The 12,680-nt window shown below is 39.4% G+C and overlaps 2 protein-coding genes and 2 long non-coding RNA genes across 5 annotated transcripts; 1 reads left to right on the top strand and 3 right to left on the bottom strand.

Annotated features, from left to right (window-relative positions):
* Positions 1–2,096: 2,096 nt before the first annotated feature.
* LOC145448512 (all-trans retinoic acid-induced differentiation factor-like) lies at positions 2,097–6,575 on the bottom strand. Of its 2 annotated transcripts, none has more exons than XM_080326910.1 (6): positions 6,367–6,575; positions 5,247–5,380; positions 4,498–4,569; positions 4,244–4,315; positions 3,442–3,587; positions 2,097–2,444 (listed from the first exon to the last, which is right to left on the bottom strand). In XM_080326910.1, the coding sequence occupies exons 1-6, from the start codon at positions 6,445–6,447 to the stop codon at positions 2,242–2,244; spliced, it is 708 nt and encodes a 235-aa protein (XP_080183036.1). In that variant the 5' UTR covers positions 6,448–6,575; the 3' UTR covers positions 2,097–2,241. The 2 variants fall into 2 exon arrangements, with proteins under 2 accessions (XP_080183036.1, XP_080183037.1); XM_080326911.1 differs by having other exon boundaries at positions 2,184–2,444; positions 3,437–3,587.
* A 1,138-nt stretch (positions 6,576–7,713) lies between these two features.
* LOC145448513 (programmed cell death protein 5-like) lies at positions 7,714–8,319 on the bottom strand. Its single transcript, XM_080326912.1, has one exon. It carries the CDS (start codon positions 8,230–8,232, stop codon positions 7,858–7,860), a length of 375 nt encoding a protein of 124 aa, XP_080183038.1. The 5' UTR covers positions 8,233–8,319; the 3' UTR covers positions 7,714–7,857.
* Positions 8,320–9,589: 1,270 nt separating this feature from the next.
* On the bottom strand, positions 9,590–9,958 carry LOC145448637 (uncharacterized). The gene is made up of 2 exons (XR_013917982.1): positions 9,843–9,958; positions 9,590–9,782 (listed from the first exon to the last, which is right to left on the bottom strand). It is a non-coding gene; the product is annotated as an uncharacterized LOC145448637 (long non-coding RNA).
* On the top strand, positions 9,649–11,927 carry LOC145448636 (uncharacterized). The gene is made up of 3 exons (XR_013917981.1): positions 9,649–9,790; positions 9,856–9,957; positions 11,472–11,927. It is a non-coding gene; the product is annotated as an uncharacterized LOC145448636 (long non-coding RNA).
* The last annotated feature ends 753 nt before the right edge of the window (positions 11,928–12,680 follow it).

The following is a 12,680-nucleotide window of genomic DNA, read 5'->3' as shown; positions in this document are numbered from 1 at the left end:
CTCCGACTGTCACAAAATCGGCAAAATTCCGCTCCAAATCCACTCCGACGCTCATCACTGCTGTACACTGTACAGTAGGCTACATCAGTGTTGGGATGACTCGAGTCATGACTTGACTCGAGTCAGACTCGAGTCACCTTTTTCGCATGACTTGACTTGACTCGAGTCACTTTGCTAAAATGACTTGACTTGACTTGACTCGGTGTATCAGAAATGTGGATTGACTCGTGACTCGGAGCAAAATTCACGAGTCAATTTCAAGTCATCAATTAATCAGTGTCGATAAAAATCACTGTATCTTGCATATGTTCGGATTGTTCGCAAAACGCTGGTGTAAACCGTGAGAGCGACCAAACATTCAATGATCGTACATTTACTTGTCCTCCATTGTTCTCTAACAAATATATTGACCACAAACGAAGTGATCGAAGGTTACAGCTTACGTTGTAGTAAACTAGTAGTAAAGTAATATAATAGAAAATTATCTATTTCTGTTCTCTGTTCTTACCTTAACCAAACCTATTGTTTTATTGATTTAAATTCGAATATAGTTTATATACTCCTCAACCATTGGCGCAGGCTCGAATTGTTTCATATAAACATGTAAATGGGTAAAGGAAAATGTATTGCATCTTATCAATTCGCGATACAGCGCCTTCTTGGGTGTATATTCAACTCTATATTCGTTCATCGGTTCACAATCAATGACCACTCAACCTGTATTTCAGACAACTAGAAAAATGTAATGACGTAATCATGCCTCATACTGCGAAATAGCAACTTGACTTGAATTTTGACTTGACTCGACTTGACTCGAGTCACCTCCAAAAATCGAGTGACTTGACTTGACTCGAGTCACCTTCGAAAACCGATTGACTTGACTTGACTCGAGTCAAAATGTGCAATGACTCGAAATGACTCGTGACTCGAAGGTAGTGACTTGATCCCAACACTGGGCTACATGTCTTTTCTTTACATCGTATAGGCTTAGGTGAGTGTTTGATTTCAAAGACCACTCCAAGTCGCTTCAACACCATCCTATATCTTCATAGCATCGCAATCTTTTGGTGTTTTAAAACGATAAAAACACAAACCCAACTTGCCACTTGACGATCACGGCACGTCTCGATACCCCCTGCTCCTAGCAAACGTCCGCAAGTACGAGGCACCACCCCTAATTGAGCATGATCTATAACTGCTTACTCCAATCCCATGACATCCCCTGTCCAAACATTTCGGATCTAGATCCGATATCACAGCACTATTCAAATCGGATAGAACGCTGCCATAATAGATTCCAATACAAAGTCAACTCGACTCGTATAGACTGGACTGCAACGCCGCTCACCGAATAACACAAAGTGTAAAATGTATTTGTCACAAATCAGCAAACGTTGAATATTGCACGATCACGAAAAAAAAGAGAACGAGTCTTAACATGACTGCAAAGGAAAGGAACAACTGACAGACTTGTACAAACTATCAATCTAGATAGTTGATGGATTTTCAAGTAGTTGGAGATGCGGATTTTGAAAAATGAGTAGTTCCAGTATTAGTTGCGCACCTAAAAATAATTCAATTGTAGCACTAGAAAACACTGAATATTGTCAACTAGCAGACTAATATCATAATCGTTGGAAGAAGTGGCGCCAAATAGATTCGAAATACTTCTACACGAAGTTCTACAGCGTCACGGACGACCTCACATCGGGATGCCGGTGTTCTGTTCTCGCAGCCATCGCTGTTATCAAGAGCCATCTCAAAAACGAGCAGTTCTAGTTGCGCATTTTGATAATACAGTAGTCTGTACAAGGCCGACAATAGGGTAAAAAGGCGCTCAATAAAAGGATATCAACAATAAGGTTGTTCATTGTTCAAGCGTAACTTTTTCTCAAATTATACTGGCTAGTTGTTAAAATTGTTAGAGAGCCAGAAAACGCTCATTTTTAATGGAAGAATTAGCCACCGTAAATACTATTTTTTTTAAATCCAAAATTTTCTACCTCAATAACTTCGCTTCTATGGGTTGAAATTGAGTCAAGTTTGATGCGCATCGTTTTTTGGGCGACCTAACCATTTTATCAAGTAGCCAGTAGAATTTTTTTTCAAGTTATTTTTCAACAGCCTCAACCAAGAAAGACATTATGAAAACAGAAACAAATTCATGAATAGCAAGCACAGGCAGAAATTGTCAGCAGAGTTAACGAAAGAGGAGCACTTTTCCTTCAAGAGCACAATGACTTAAAATTGCACATGCCTTCTCTGGGTAGCCCATAAAAGGACAGATAAAAACAGTGTTGCCCCGGTAATACTAGCTGAAATCGTGAGCGCTACATCGTGATTTGTTTTGCGCATACATCGGTAGCCGCCCCATCCATGTTCGCAGCGACATGAGAAGCTACCAGGCCCGTTGTTCTCGCATTCTGAATGAGCTGGACAGGTGTCTGAATAACAATGGTAAACATGATAACAGAATGATTAACATTCAAGGACGGATAACATCAGCCAGAGCCAGGCACTGGTGCCTTCATTAATGCAATCAATTTTGACTATGATTATACCAGGGGGATTTTTTTTAAATGTCAAAAAAGTCAAAATTAGCGTTAGGTCCAAAAATGTGAAAATTGTTTGCAAAGTTGAAACTTTTTTGCAACCTGCATTTCCTTTGTATCATGGAGTTTTCACTGTCGGCGAACTTATCATTTGACATTTTACAGCTTGTAGCCTGTGACTTTATAGGGCTACCGTGGTAGACGGCCCATTGTGAACCATAAACATTCAAATGAAACAAATAGGTTGACATTGACATGGTGTTATGCTCAACATACTGCAATATCCCAACTGAAGCAAGACTGCGTGGGCATTGCATGGTTCTTATATCAAGATGCGCATGTTGAAAAATTGTCAAGTAGAAACCATTGCCAGAATGAAGCAACACTGTTTGTCACCAGCAGTGTACGCATGTCTTCAGTGTTGTCAGCCAACAACTGCTTACAATTCTTGGCAAGCTACTTAGTAAGGACAGACACTTTCTACCCGAGAATGTAGGAAAGCAGCTTTCGTTGTACTACAGAATTTTTCAATTATTTTTATCATAATGCGTAATGTAACTACTGGAAATCTTTATAGGGCCGGATTTCGTTGAAGCAAAGTTTTTTTTATGTAAAAATTTGTCAGTTTTTTTTCAGGTCAAACTACTACGCAAGGACAGACAATTCTAAGCAGAAATGAAGATAAGTACTACAATTCTAACATTATCTGGGAAAGCACCTAATTTGCATACGCTAGGTCAAATTTAAGATTGTTAAGGTCAAAATTTGATTTTTTAGATTAAAATTTTCCATTTTGAAGTAAAAAATAATCGCCCTAATGATTACTTTCAAGGAAATCATAAAATCCGCACTTATCGCTTCAACAACTGAAGTGTGATTCAAACCTTACAATTAAACTCTTTCAGCTGTCCGCACGTATCGGTCTGATTCAAGCACCGGACCGTGTGCTTTTCATATTCGGCCAGCTTCCACGGTTTCCACGTCGTGTTGAACCAGTGCCACTGACCCGGGCAATCGACGGACTTGTCCAATATTCTAGAAAGACCGCAGCTCAAAAGATGCACCCACATTTTGCAAGTGGGGGAAATGTGGATGTTTTGAAATTTGAGTGTTCACGTAGGTTTTTGAGTCGGACTTGCACGGACTGCTGGATTTTGAAGTGAGCAATTAGAACTAGAACTACTCTCTTTTCAAAATCTCAAACTAGAACTATTCATATTTCGGAACTCACGACTAGAACTAACCACTTTTAAAAATCCGCTATCAACAACTAAAACACAAATGAATGGCTGCGATTCCAAAGCAACTCATTAATTTTAAATTAGTTAATTGTCAACTAAACAGATTGGTGGTTTTTGTTCGAGTCTGACTCAAGTAGGTTTTCGCTATTGGAACTAATCACTCAAGTCAGTCAATTCAAGTGGTTTTCACTCGAGTGGTTCAAGTTCTCAGTTTTTAGGCTAATCTAGGCCTATATCTATAATACTTACTTTTTTACTTACTTGGAAAACGGTACTTCTACATTTACTAGACGTTACTTCTACTGGAGTACTAACGACGAGTGCTTGCACCACCTCTGCGAATCAAAACTATTAACACAGAAGAGAACGCCAGTACCAGTCCCAGGTCTCATATGTGAGATTAAACTACCTGTATCTATGAATATTTAGAAAAAGATACCGCATACTCACAGCATTTTCAACTTTGTCAACCCCACGAAGCTTGTGTTTTCATAAGTCAAATTGGGATTGTGCGTCAAATTTCTGAAAACAATCACAGATGCTTGTCAAGATTATATATTATTGAAAAATCATCTCTGAATAATGAGCCTTAGAAAACAGCATGTTGGAATTCCGGATCTGACGGATTAAAAGCAATTTATCACAAAATAATTCAGTTATAATGCAGCAATGAAGTATAATGTACCTGTAGATGCAATACTTACAATCTCATAACGTTGGTCATTGGGTGGAGAAGGGATTTGATATTTTTCAGATTGCAATACGAGAGATCGATTCTGAAAACAAACGCACAATTTATTTCAGGAGATTAAAATAATGATATTGCTGGCTTGCTGCCCATAAATTTTTACTCAATTACAAGTGGAAGCAGCAATTTCCAAGATATGTCAAAATTAGAGAATTAACGGTATCAAAAAAAGCACTCAAGTAGTTAAATTTGGTCAAGGGTTTACATATTTTTAGCAGTTGAAGATACCTTCTTTTGAAATGGAAAGAAAGGGGTGAGATGTGGTGAGCATTTGACAGTTTGCCGCGCTGAACCAAACCCCGACTTCTATCTGTGGCAAATTGAGTCGTAAGACTCAAGACACTTTATATGACTTTATTCAAGTCTCATATACGTAGGCACAGAAATACTTTTTTATTTGTTTGAATAAACGAGTCAAGAGTAAATAATGTTAATGAGTATATTATGAACGAGAGGCCCTTGATAATACCCAAATGTTTGAAAAAAGTGAGTTGAACCTGACTTGATTCGAACAGTGAACCCTATGATTTACACTTGGGATTCAAATCTCAACACAACGACGCAGACTCAATGGTGAATTGAAAATGACTCAACTTGACTCGAGTCAAAACCATAAAAGCTGGTTTGACTATTGACCTGAAACCTTGTGACTCGGTTACAACCCTGGTTTGAGTCTACATACCATTGTAACATCGCACAACTTACCCTGTCACTTGATCCGAGGATGGACGGAAACAGCAATGTCCTTTCATTTGATTGCCTGCTGTTAACATACAATGGTCCACAAACTCTTTGGATGATGCGTTTGTCGAGATGCACGAATCCAAAGAGCAAACATCCTGAAGTAGCAACAGTATTGAATTATAGTTTGATGAAATGTAATGAAAACTCTTGTTATAATCATATATTTTTATTTACACTAGAATTCATATTTCGATACCTTCATCAAGCTTTTCATAATTGTACCAAGTTATCGAGTTTACCTGTGGCATGAACTGAAGCAACAAACACTTCAACACGACAATCGGATTTTGCATTAAGAGAGCATTTACAGGAAGCCAGAACCGGGTTGTAAGGACAAAAGTCATGACTCAACTCGAGTCATTTTCTTACATTTGGGAAATGGTGTAACTTGAGTCACTTTGCGTGTTGACTCGACTTGTACTCGAGTCATTGCACATGACTCGACCAGTAGAGATTTCCAAGTAAAAAAGTATTCTTGGCCTAAGAAACAGAAATTGGCAAGAAGAAGTAGCCTACTAGTCTCAAATCATAGCCACTTGAGGAAGTGGTACAAATAGGTACAACCTACTTGAGTACTACAACAAAGTAGAAGTACTTCTGTAATGACCATCTCCGAGCAAGAGTTCGGAGTCGTATAAAATGATATGAGAACTCAAGACTGAACATGAACAGTAATAAAGAATATGACTTGGACTCGGGTATCAACACTACAACTACACTACAACTCGGACTTGATCTTTGCCCCGTGACTTGGACTCGGAGCCTGAGGGTGAATTGAAAATGACTCGACTCGAGTCAAAACTATTAAAGATTGACTCGAGAGTCGGAACCTTGTGACTTGGTTACGACCCTGGTCATAACACTGTGAATTTATGTCTTTATAACTAAGTTAAATATTTTCCAAGGTTGACAACAATTATAATGGAGGGATGAAATAGCTCATTTTATTGAATTTCCTTGAATTTTCACTGTAGCTTTTGTACCAAAGAAGATAGAGGTCAGTCTGTATATCAACAGATTTCCTGATACAACTCAGATACCAGTAACCTAAGAGATAGCGAAAAAGCACAATTGTTCTCACCTGCTGTGAACTCGAGACTTGCCTTGCCAAGATCATGAAGCTAATTTGTACAATATGGAATCCATCCATCCACAGAACCATGATCTTTAAACTACAGTACTTTACCGTAAAGTCATCTTAAAGACAAGAGAAAATATCGTAGCGAGAGATCCAATATGTGTGAAAGCAGCGTTAGACATACTAATTAATTAGATATTGGCAAATACAAATGACAGGACACACACAAACTTCAAGCCTGTGCTTATATTCCAGTTTGGGAGAGATCTTCATGACTAAAAGCATGGTAAGAACTTGTGAATTTTTCCAAATACATGTTCAGTTGAGTCTTGAGCGAAGTCTTGAGCTGACAAGAATGAAGTATCTATCTCATGCTGTGACTATATCTTGAACGATTGCCAGCGCGGCCATATGCAATTGGCTGATATCATTAATTCAGTTATATATAACTAATCAGACAAACCAAGCACAAAGATTTTATCCAGCTGGGCATCCATAATCACAGACATAGGAATCTTAACATTCCTCTCAGAAACAAGATTATTTTTCCCTAGATGATCATAATCAATTGATGTGGATATAAGGTGATACATATAAAGTAAGCGAGAGCTACCATAATCACATATCACAAATCAACCTTCACAGTCAAAATCTCAGCACAAGTTACTCTCTTGCATTAGAACCTTGTTATGTTTTCTGTAATAAACTGTGGCAATTCCTTGTGTGCCAGGAAGATGAACTTCAATGCATAATATTTTTGTTACTAAAGGTTTGGGCTGCAATATGGAACTAATCACCTGCAGACTAGGGACACATTATGGTCAACAGTTTCCTCCTATAGTAATGCACGAGCATCAGCAGTATAGCATTTGCGGTACGGTGATTTTGAAGGCAACCTATGCATCCAATCAATAAGAGAAATTGAGTGTGCACCAATGACCAATAATGGGTGGATGGATTGGTGAATCTTGGAAGTACAGGACTTCGGTATACCATTGAATTATACATTTATATCGAAATAAACCGCAATATTTTCGGCTGACACTCGTCAGAGGTAGCCTAATTGTCATCGATTAGAATTGGAAAGACCATTATCAACAATCGTATCATCGAGTGTGACGTGGCCCGCATGAAATTTTGAATAATAATATTGCTCGTTCAATGGATAAGCCTAATGATACAGTAATTTATTATTTGGAATTTCATGCCGCTGACATCATATTTGTGATATGATTTTTGATATACAATGTTCTTTACAATTGTCTACTAGTTGCTGACGATTACCCCTGACGAGTGACGAGTGTCAGCTAAAAATATTCAAGTGTATTTCAATATGAAATATACTATTCAATTGAATAGCGAAGTGTATAACTGACACAAGTGTCTCCCTCGCAGATTTAGATTTCACAACCAATACTATCATAGAGCAGCATACAAAAACATCAAATACGATAAGGACTAAGCAGGTTCCTGACAAAAATTAGAAAAACCACATTAATCGTCCTCATCATCGGAGTCCATGACTCTTCGTCTCTGAAAGTTGACGGTAGTCTTCTTCGTTTGACTGACTTGTTCCAACACCTTGACCAGCTGGTCTTCTGTCATTTTGTCTGCCAATTGACCGGATCTTGCCATGTTTATTAACATGCCTTCTAGTTGTTTTGCTTTATCCGGTTTTACGAGTGCGATACTGTTCAAACGTGCTCTTGCGTCTTGAGTTAATATTTGAGATAATATCGAATTGATTTGCATTTCTTGCTGCTCGCGTGCCTCCGCTTGTTGCTTTGCGCGGTTCGGGTCTCCGCCACCCATTCTTTGCAGTTCTTGCATTCTTTTGTTCCTGATGGCTGCCAATTCGTCATCTTCCATCTTTGGAGAGATATCAAGCTATACAAGGAATAATGTAAATTGCAGATACTTCTGTAAATATCAAGTTACTGAGTAAGGCTGATCATATATTCCCCGGCAAGACTCGTATTCCGTATTATGTAACAGCGGGTAACGCGGTGGTACAGACAGCGTTGGGAAACTAGAAAATCTTCATATTTTTCAAATTAGATTAGAATTATGGCTACACATTATTCTCCAAATTAGACTAGAATTAGTCTTACCGAATTCGCAAAAACTTTGAAATTGAATTAGGAAGAAATATGACAAAATTTTCAGTTCATATCAAGTCAGAGTTCATTCTCATAAGCGCGAGGAAGGAAAATGTCTGTACTACAGTGGTCTCGTTGCACACTGTGACTACATATGCAGTTCTTCTAGTCCTGTAGCATTTTCAGGAAAACCGGAAATTAGATTATAATTAAAATTATATCAGAGGCATTTCACAGAGAGAGAGAGAGAGATATGATATTCTTTCTCGCCTGCACCATCGATGCTTTTGGCGACGGAGTTGCGATACGGCCCCATGAGGTCATCTAGTCTGCGCCCCCGTTTTTTTTTCTCCTCCATGCTATCCGTGATTGCTGAGCGCCTAGCAGGATAGCTGCGGATACCATTTTTCGAGTCTTTGGTATGACCCGGCCGGGGATCGAACCCACGACCTACCGCTCGTCCGCTCGAGAAGCCGGACGCACAACAGGGGTTAGACCCGCTCAGAGGCCAAACGCCAGACGCCAAACGCCGCGCGGCGGCCGAATGTCTATACGGCGTTTGGCGTCTGGTTTTCTGAGACGCCGAGTAGCTATACGGCGTTTGGCGTCTGTTATGTTCAGACGCCGATTAGCTATACGGCGTTTGGTGTCAGTTCAGACGCCGAGTAGCTATACGGCGTTCAGCATCTGGTATGTTGAGAATAGGGTTTGATTTGAAGGTGGAGGCTTGAACAGGAGTTTTCTGCAGCTAAATCTAAGCAAAGCATGCCATATCATTGGCCAGTGGGCAAGTGATTTGATGGTTGTTTCGTGTGTACCTCTACAGTGTACACTGACTGTACCGTACACGCTACGCTACGAAGTGACGACATCGCGTGTGCTTCGGTGCTTGGTCGACGCTGAAGATCTGGCTGCCTGAGAACATACACGTTTCGTATTAGACAGATCGTCAGTCACGTTACTACAGATACTGCATGATTTGTTGCTGGAAACTTAACTACCGCAAGAAGATTACAGTATGTGACGTGTAGTAACAAGATATTTTATTGTTTTCTAGTAGGCCCATAGTTAGTTAGTGATTGATTCTAGACTATACTGAAACAGCTGCAAAATCCTTTGTATCTCCACTTCACGTATGCTGTGGTAAATCAACAGTTCGCGTCACTGAGATCGTATTCAAGACACACTTAAAATTTCGTTTCCATATTTCTCCGTAAAATTCTACACAAGTATACTCCAAATGATCTTCGGTTGTGAGAAGTTCAAGGTTAAAGACCAGGATTGATGTTCAAAAAGATGGATGAAATTGTGGAGTACTTGCTTTGAAGGTTTGTGATGCGTTCACGTATTGAGATTTGAGAAAATTGATTTGCAATCTACTTTCACGTAATAGGCCGCCGAACTCTACCCGATGCGAACCTGGATTTTGATCATTCTCGACGAGCTTGCGAAAGCTACCGCCAGCAGTTTTGTCAAATCTTACTTGATGCGACGGGTATGTTCGTCAATGTTGGATTAAAACCATTTTAAATACGTAGTATGTTTTGCATGCAGATGAATAAGAATTGGGAGATTATTGCATTGAATGCAGTGGTCAAAACCCAAAAAAACATGAAATGGGTAGGGGAGATGTGGTACCGATGAGACAGTGGGACCGAAAATACTTGAAAAATTATCTGAGATAATCCTATGATTACAGTACGCGAATTTGTCTACAAATGCATTCTGGCAGAATCTTTCACACTAACAAACCAGCCGTTATTTTTAATGTGAAGTGTAGGGCTTGTATCATGGTATATAATGTCACATCTTTTTTAATTCAATACCATCCTCGAGTTGACTATTTTCAATTCAATTACCATATTTATAGGGTGGGGGGCCTATGGTACCATAACCAAATCAAGCAAAATGTTTGAATCAACTAATCACTTAACAACAGAAACACGCCTACACATATAGAGGCTGCAAATCATAGTTTCCTGTGGTGCTTTATCGCTATAACGAGGTAATTGAAAGTCAAAATGTCGATTTACGGGTAATATGTATGTGCCAATAATTTTGTTGTTTTGGGCGTAAATCGAAACGTGATTTTACTCCAACATTTGAGTTGATATAATCAAATAATCTATTTTATTCTTGAAGGTGGTCCCAGGTCCCATGGTTGTGTCACTCGTGTGCCTTAGGACCTACCGAGTGGGGACCAATCATGCGTTCGAGCAACAAATTTTGAACGTTCATGAATATTTTTTGAAAAAGTGGATATTCATGTACGTAGAGCTTGGATCAAAGTGTTGAGCCAGCAAAAGATATATTCTCGGCTGAAGATTTGAGGGCCAGAGATCATTTTGCAATTTTTGATCCATCGCAGGGTTGTAACCAAGTCACAAGGCTGCGAGTCACAAGTCAATCTCACTTTTATAGTTTTGAATCGAGTCAAGTCGAGTCATTTTCAATTTACCACCGAGTCAAGTCCGAGTCCAAGTCATCGAGCAGAGGTTCGAGTCCGATTCATGGTGTTATGACTCGAGTCCGAGTCCAAGTCATTGTGTTGACTGCTCAGTTTCCAGTTAAGGTCATGTTAGACCCACTTTTATGACTCTATTTGGTGATATCGAATGGTTCGTATTCATAATATACCAATTTTCCTCACATTTAACCGTTTCTGGTCGCATTTTCAAGTACCAGTACCAATATACGAAATCCCAATACGGTGGTTACTTTACTATTCTTTGAAATCACAATGAAATGTCGATCTTGCCGTCTGAGTCTCGAGTCATATGACTTGGTTCGAGTCATGAGCAATGACTCGAGTCCAAGTCGAGTCAATACGCAGATTGACTCGAGTCGAGTCATTTCCGTATTTTTCAAAAATGACTCGAGTCAAGTCGAGTCATCAAAAAATCGTGACTCGAGTCGAGTCATTACAACCCTGATCCATCAGTACCACATCTTTCCTAAGCAATTACGAGATTACATTTGTTAGGTATATTGATTCCAACTTGTTTCCAGGATGCGTGTGACGGCTGTGGTCGATGGACGCACGAGCACTGTTGGTCGGGACAGCAGATACCTGAGCCTGATTTTTATTGCATGCTATGTACCCAGATGTAAATTCTGATGTTGATATATTTATTGGGGACATTTTACTGTGGTTTCGTTGCGTATTTACTAATGACTTTTACTGTGATTACGTTGCTTGTTTCATAATGATTTTTACTGTGGTTTCATTGCTTATATCTCGGTCACTTTTAGTATGGTTCCACTGCTGATTTCTCAATGACGTTTGCTGTGGTTCCATTGCTTATTTTTCTGTGACTTCTACTGTGGTTCCACTGCTTATTTCTTTGTGACTTTTACTGTGGTTTTGTTGCTTGTTTCTTGATAATTTTTAATGTGGTATTCGTTGCATATTTCTTATTGTGGTTTCATTACATACTGTATCTACAGACTTGGGTCTGAAATTCATTGCAAGTGTACAAATAAAGGGTTGGGTTCAAGTCACTACCTTCGAGTCAATAGTCATTGCACATTTTGACTCACTCGAGTCAAGTCAAGTCATTTTAGCGAGTCATCCCAACACTGATATGGGGTGGTGACAGGGTTGTAACCAAGTCAATTTGACTCGAGTCATTTTCAATTCACCACCGAGTCAATTCCGAGAGCACTGAGTTGAGTCCAAGTCATGGTGTTTAATGTTCCCCCATCCAGTTCAGGTCACTTCTGTGGAACTCTCGGGGGTGATATCGAAGGCCTCGGATAATTCATATGTTCATTTTTCCCACTCTGAACATGTTTATTGTAACAGATAAAAGGCAGGTTTAGGGCCTATTTTTCATTTATCAGTCCTGATATACTATTCTTGAATAAGCCATAGAATGAGTAAATCCATTTTTAAGAAAATAACTCAGGTCAGCAAAACAATTGTGAGTCGAGTAAGTAGTATAACGACAGGAGGTGATCAAGTAGGTCTTTTTTGAATGTGAGCATACAATCATTTGGGATTCTGCCAACGCTTATTATGAAAAAAATGTAACAATATGCAATCTTCGGTATCATGTAGTTGCGAGAACTCAATAGTCGCGCCATGAAAGGATTTAGCCTCTGCTCAGTTTACCGAGACACCGAACGCCGTATAGCTATTAGCTACTCAACATACCAGACGCCGAACGCCGTATAGCTACTCGGCGTCTGAACATAGCAGACGCCAAACGCCGTATA

The sequence above is a fragment of the Botryllus schlosseri genome, chromosome 10 (genome assembly GCF_051294905.1).
Source record: "Botryllus schlosseri isolate E-star chromosome 10, Bs_hap1, whole genome shotgun sequence".
NCBI lineage: Eukaryota > Metazoa > Chordata > Ascidiacea > Stolidobranchia > Styelidae > Botryllus > Botryllus schlosseri.
The sequence above is the reverse complement of the archived record's forward strand: the minus strand, read 5'-3'. Positions and strand labels throughout refer to the sequence as shown.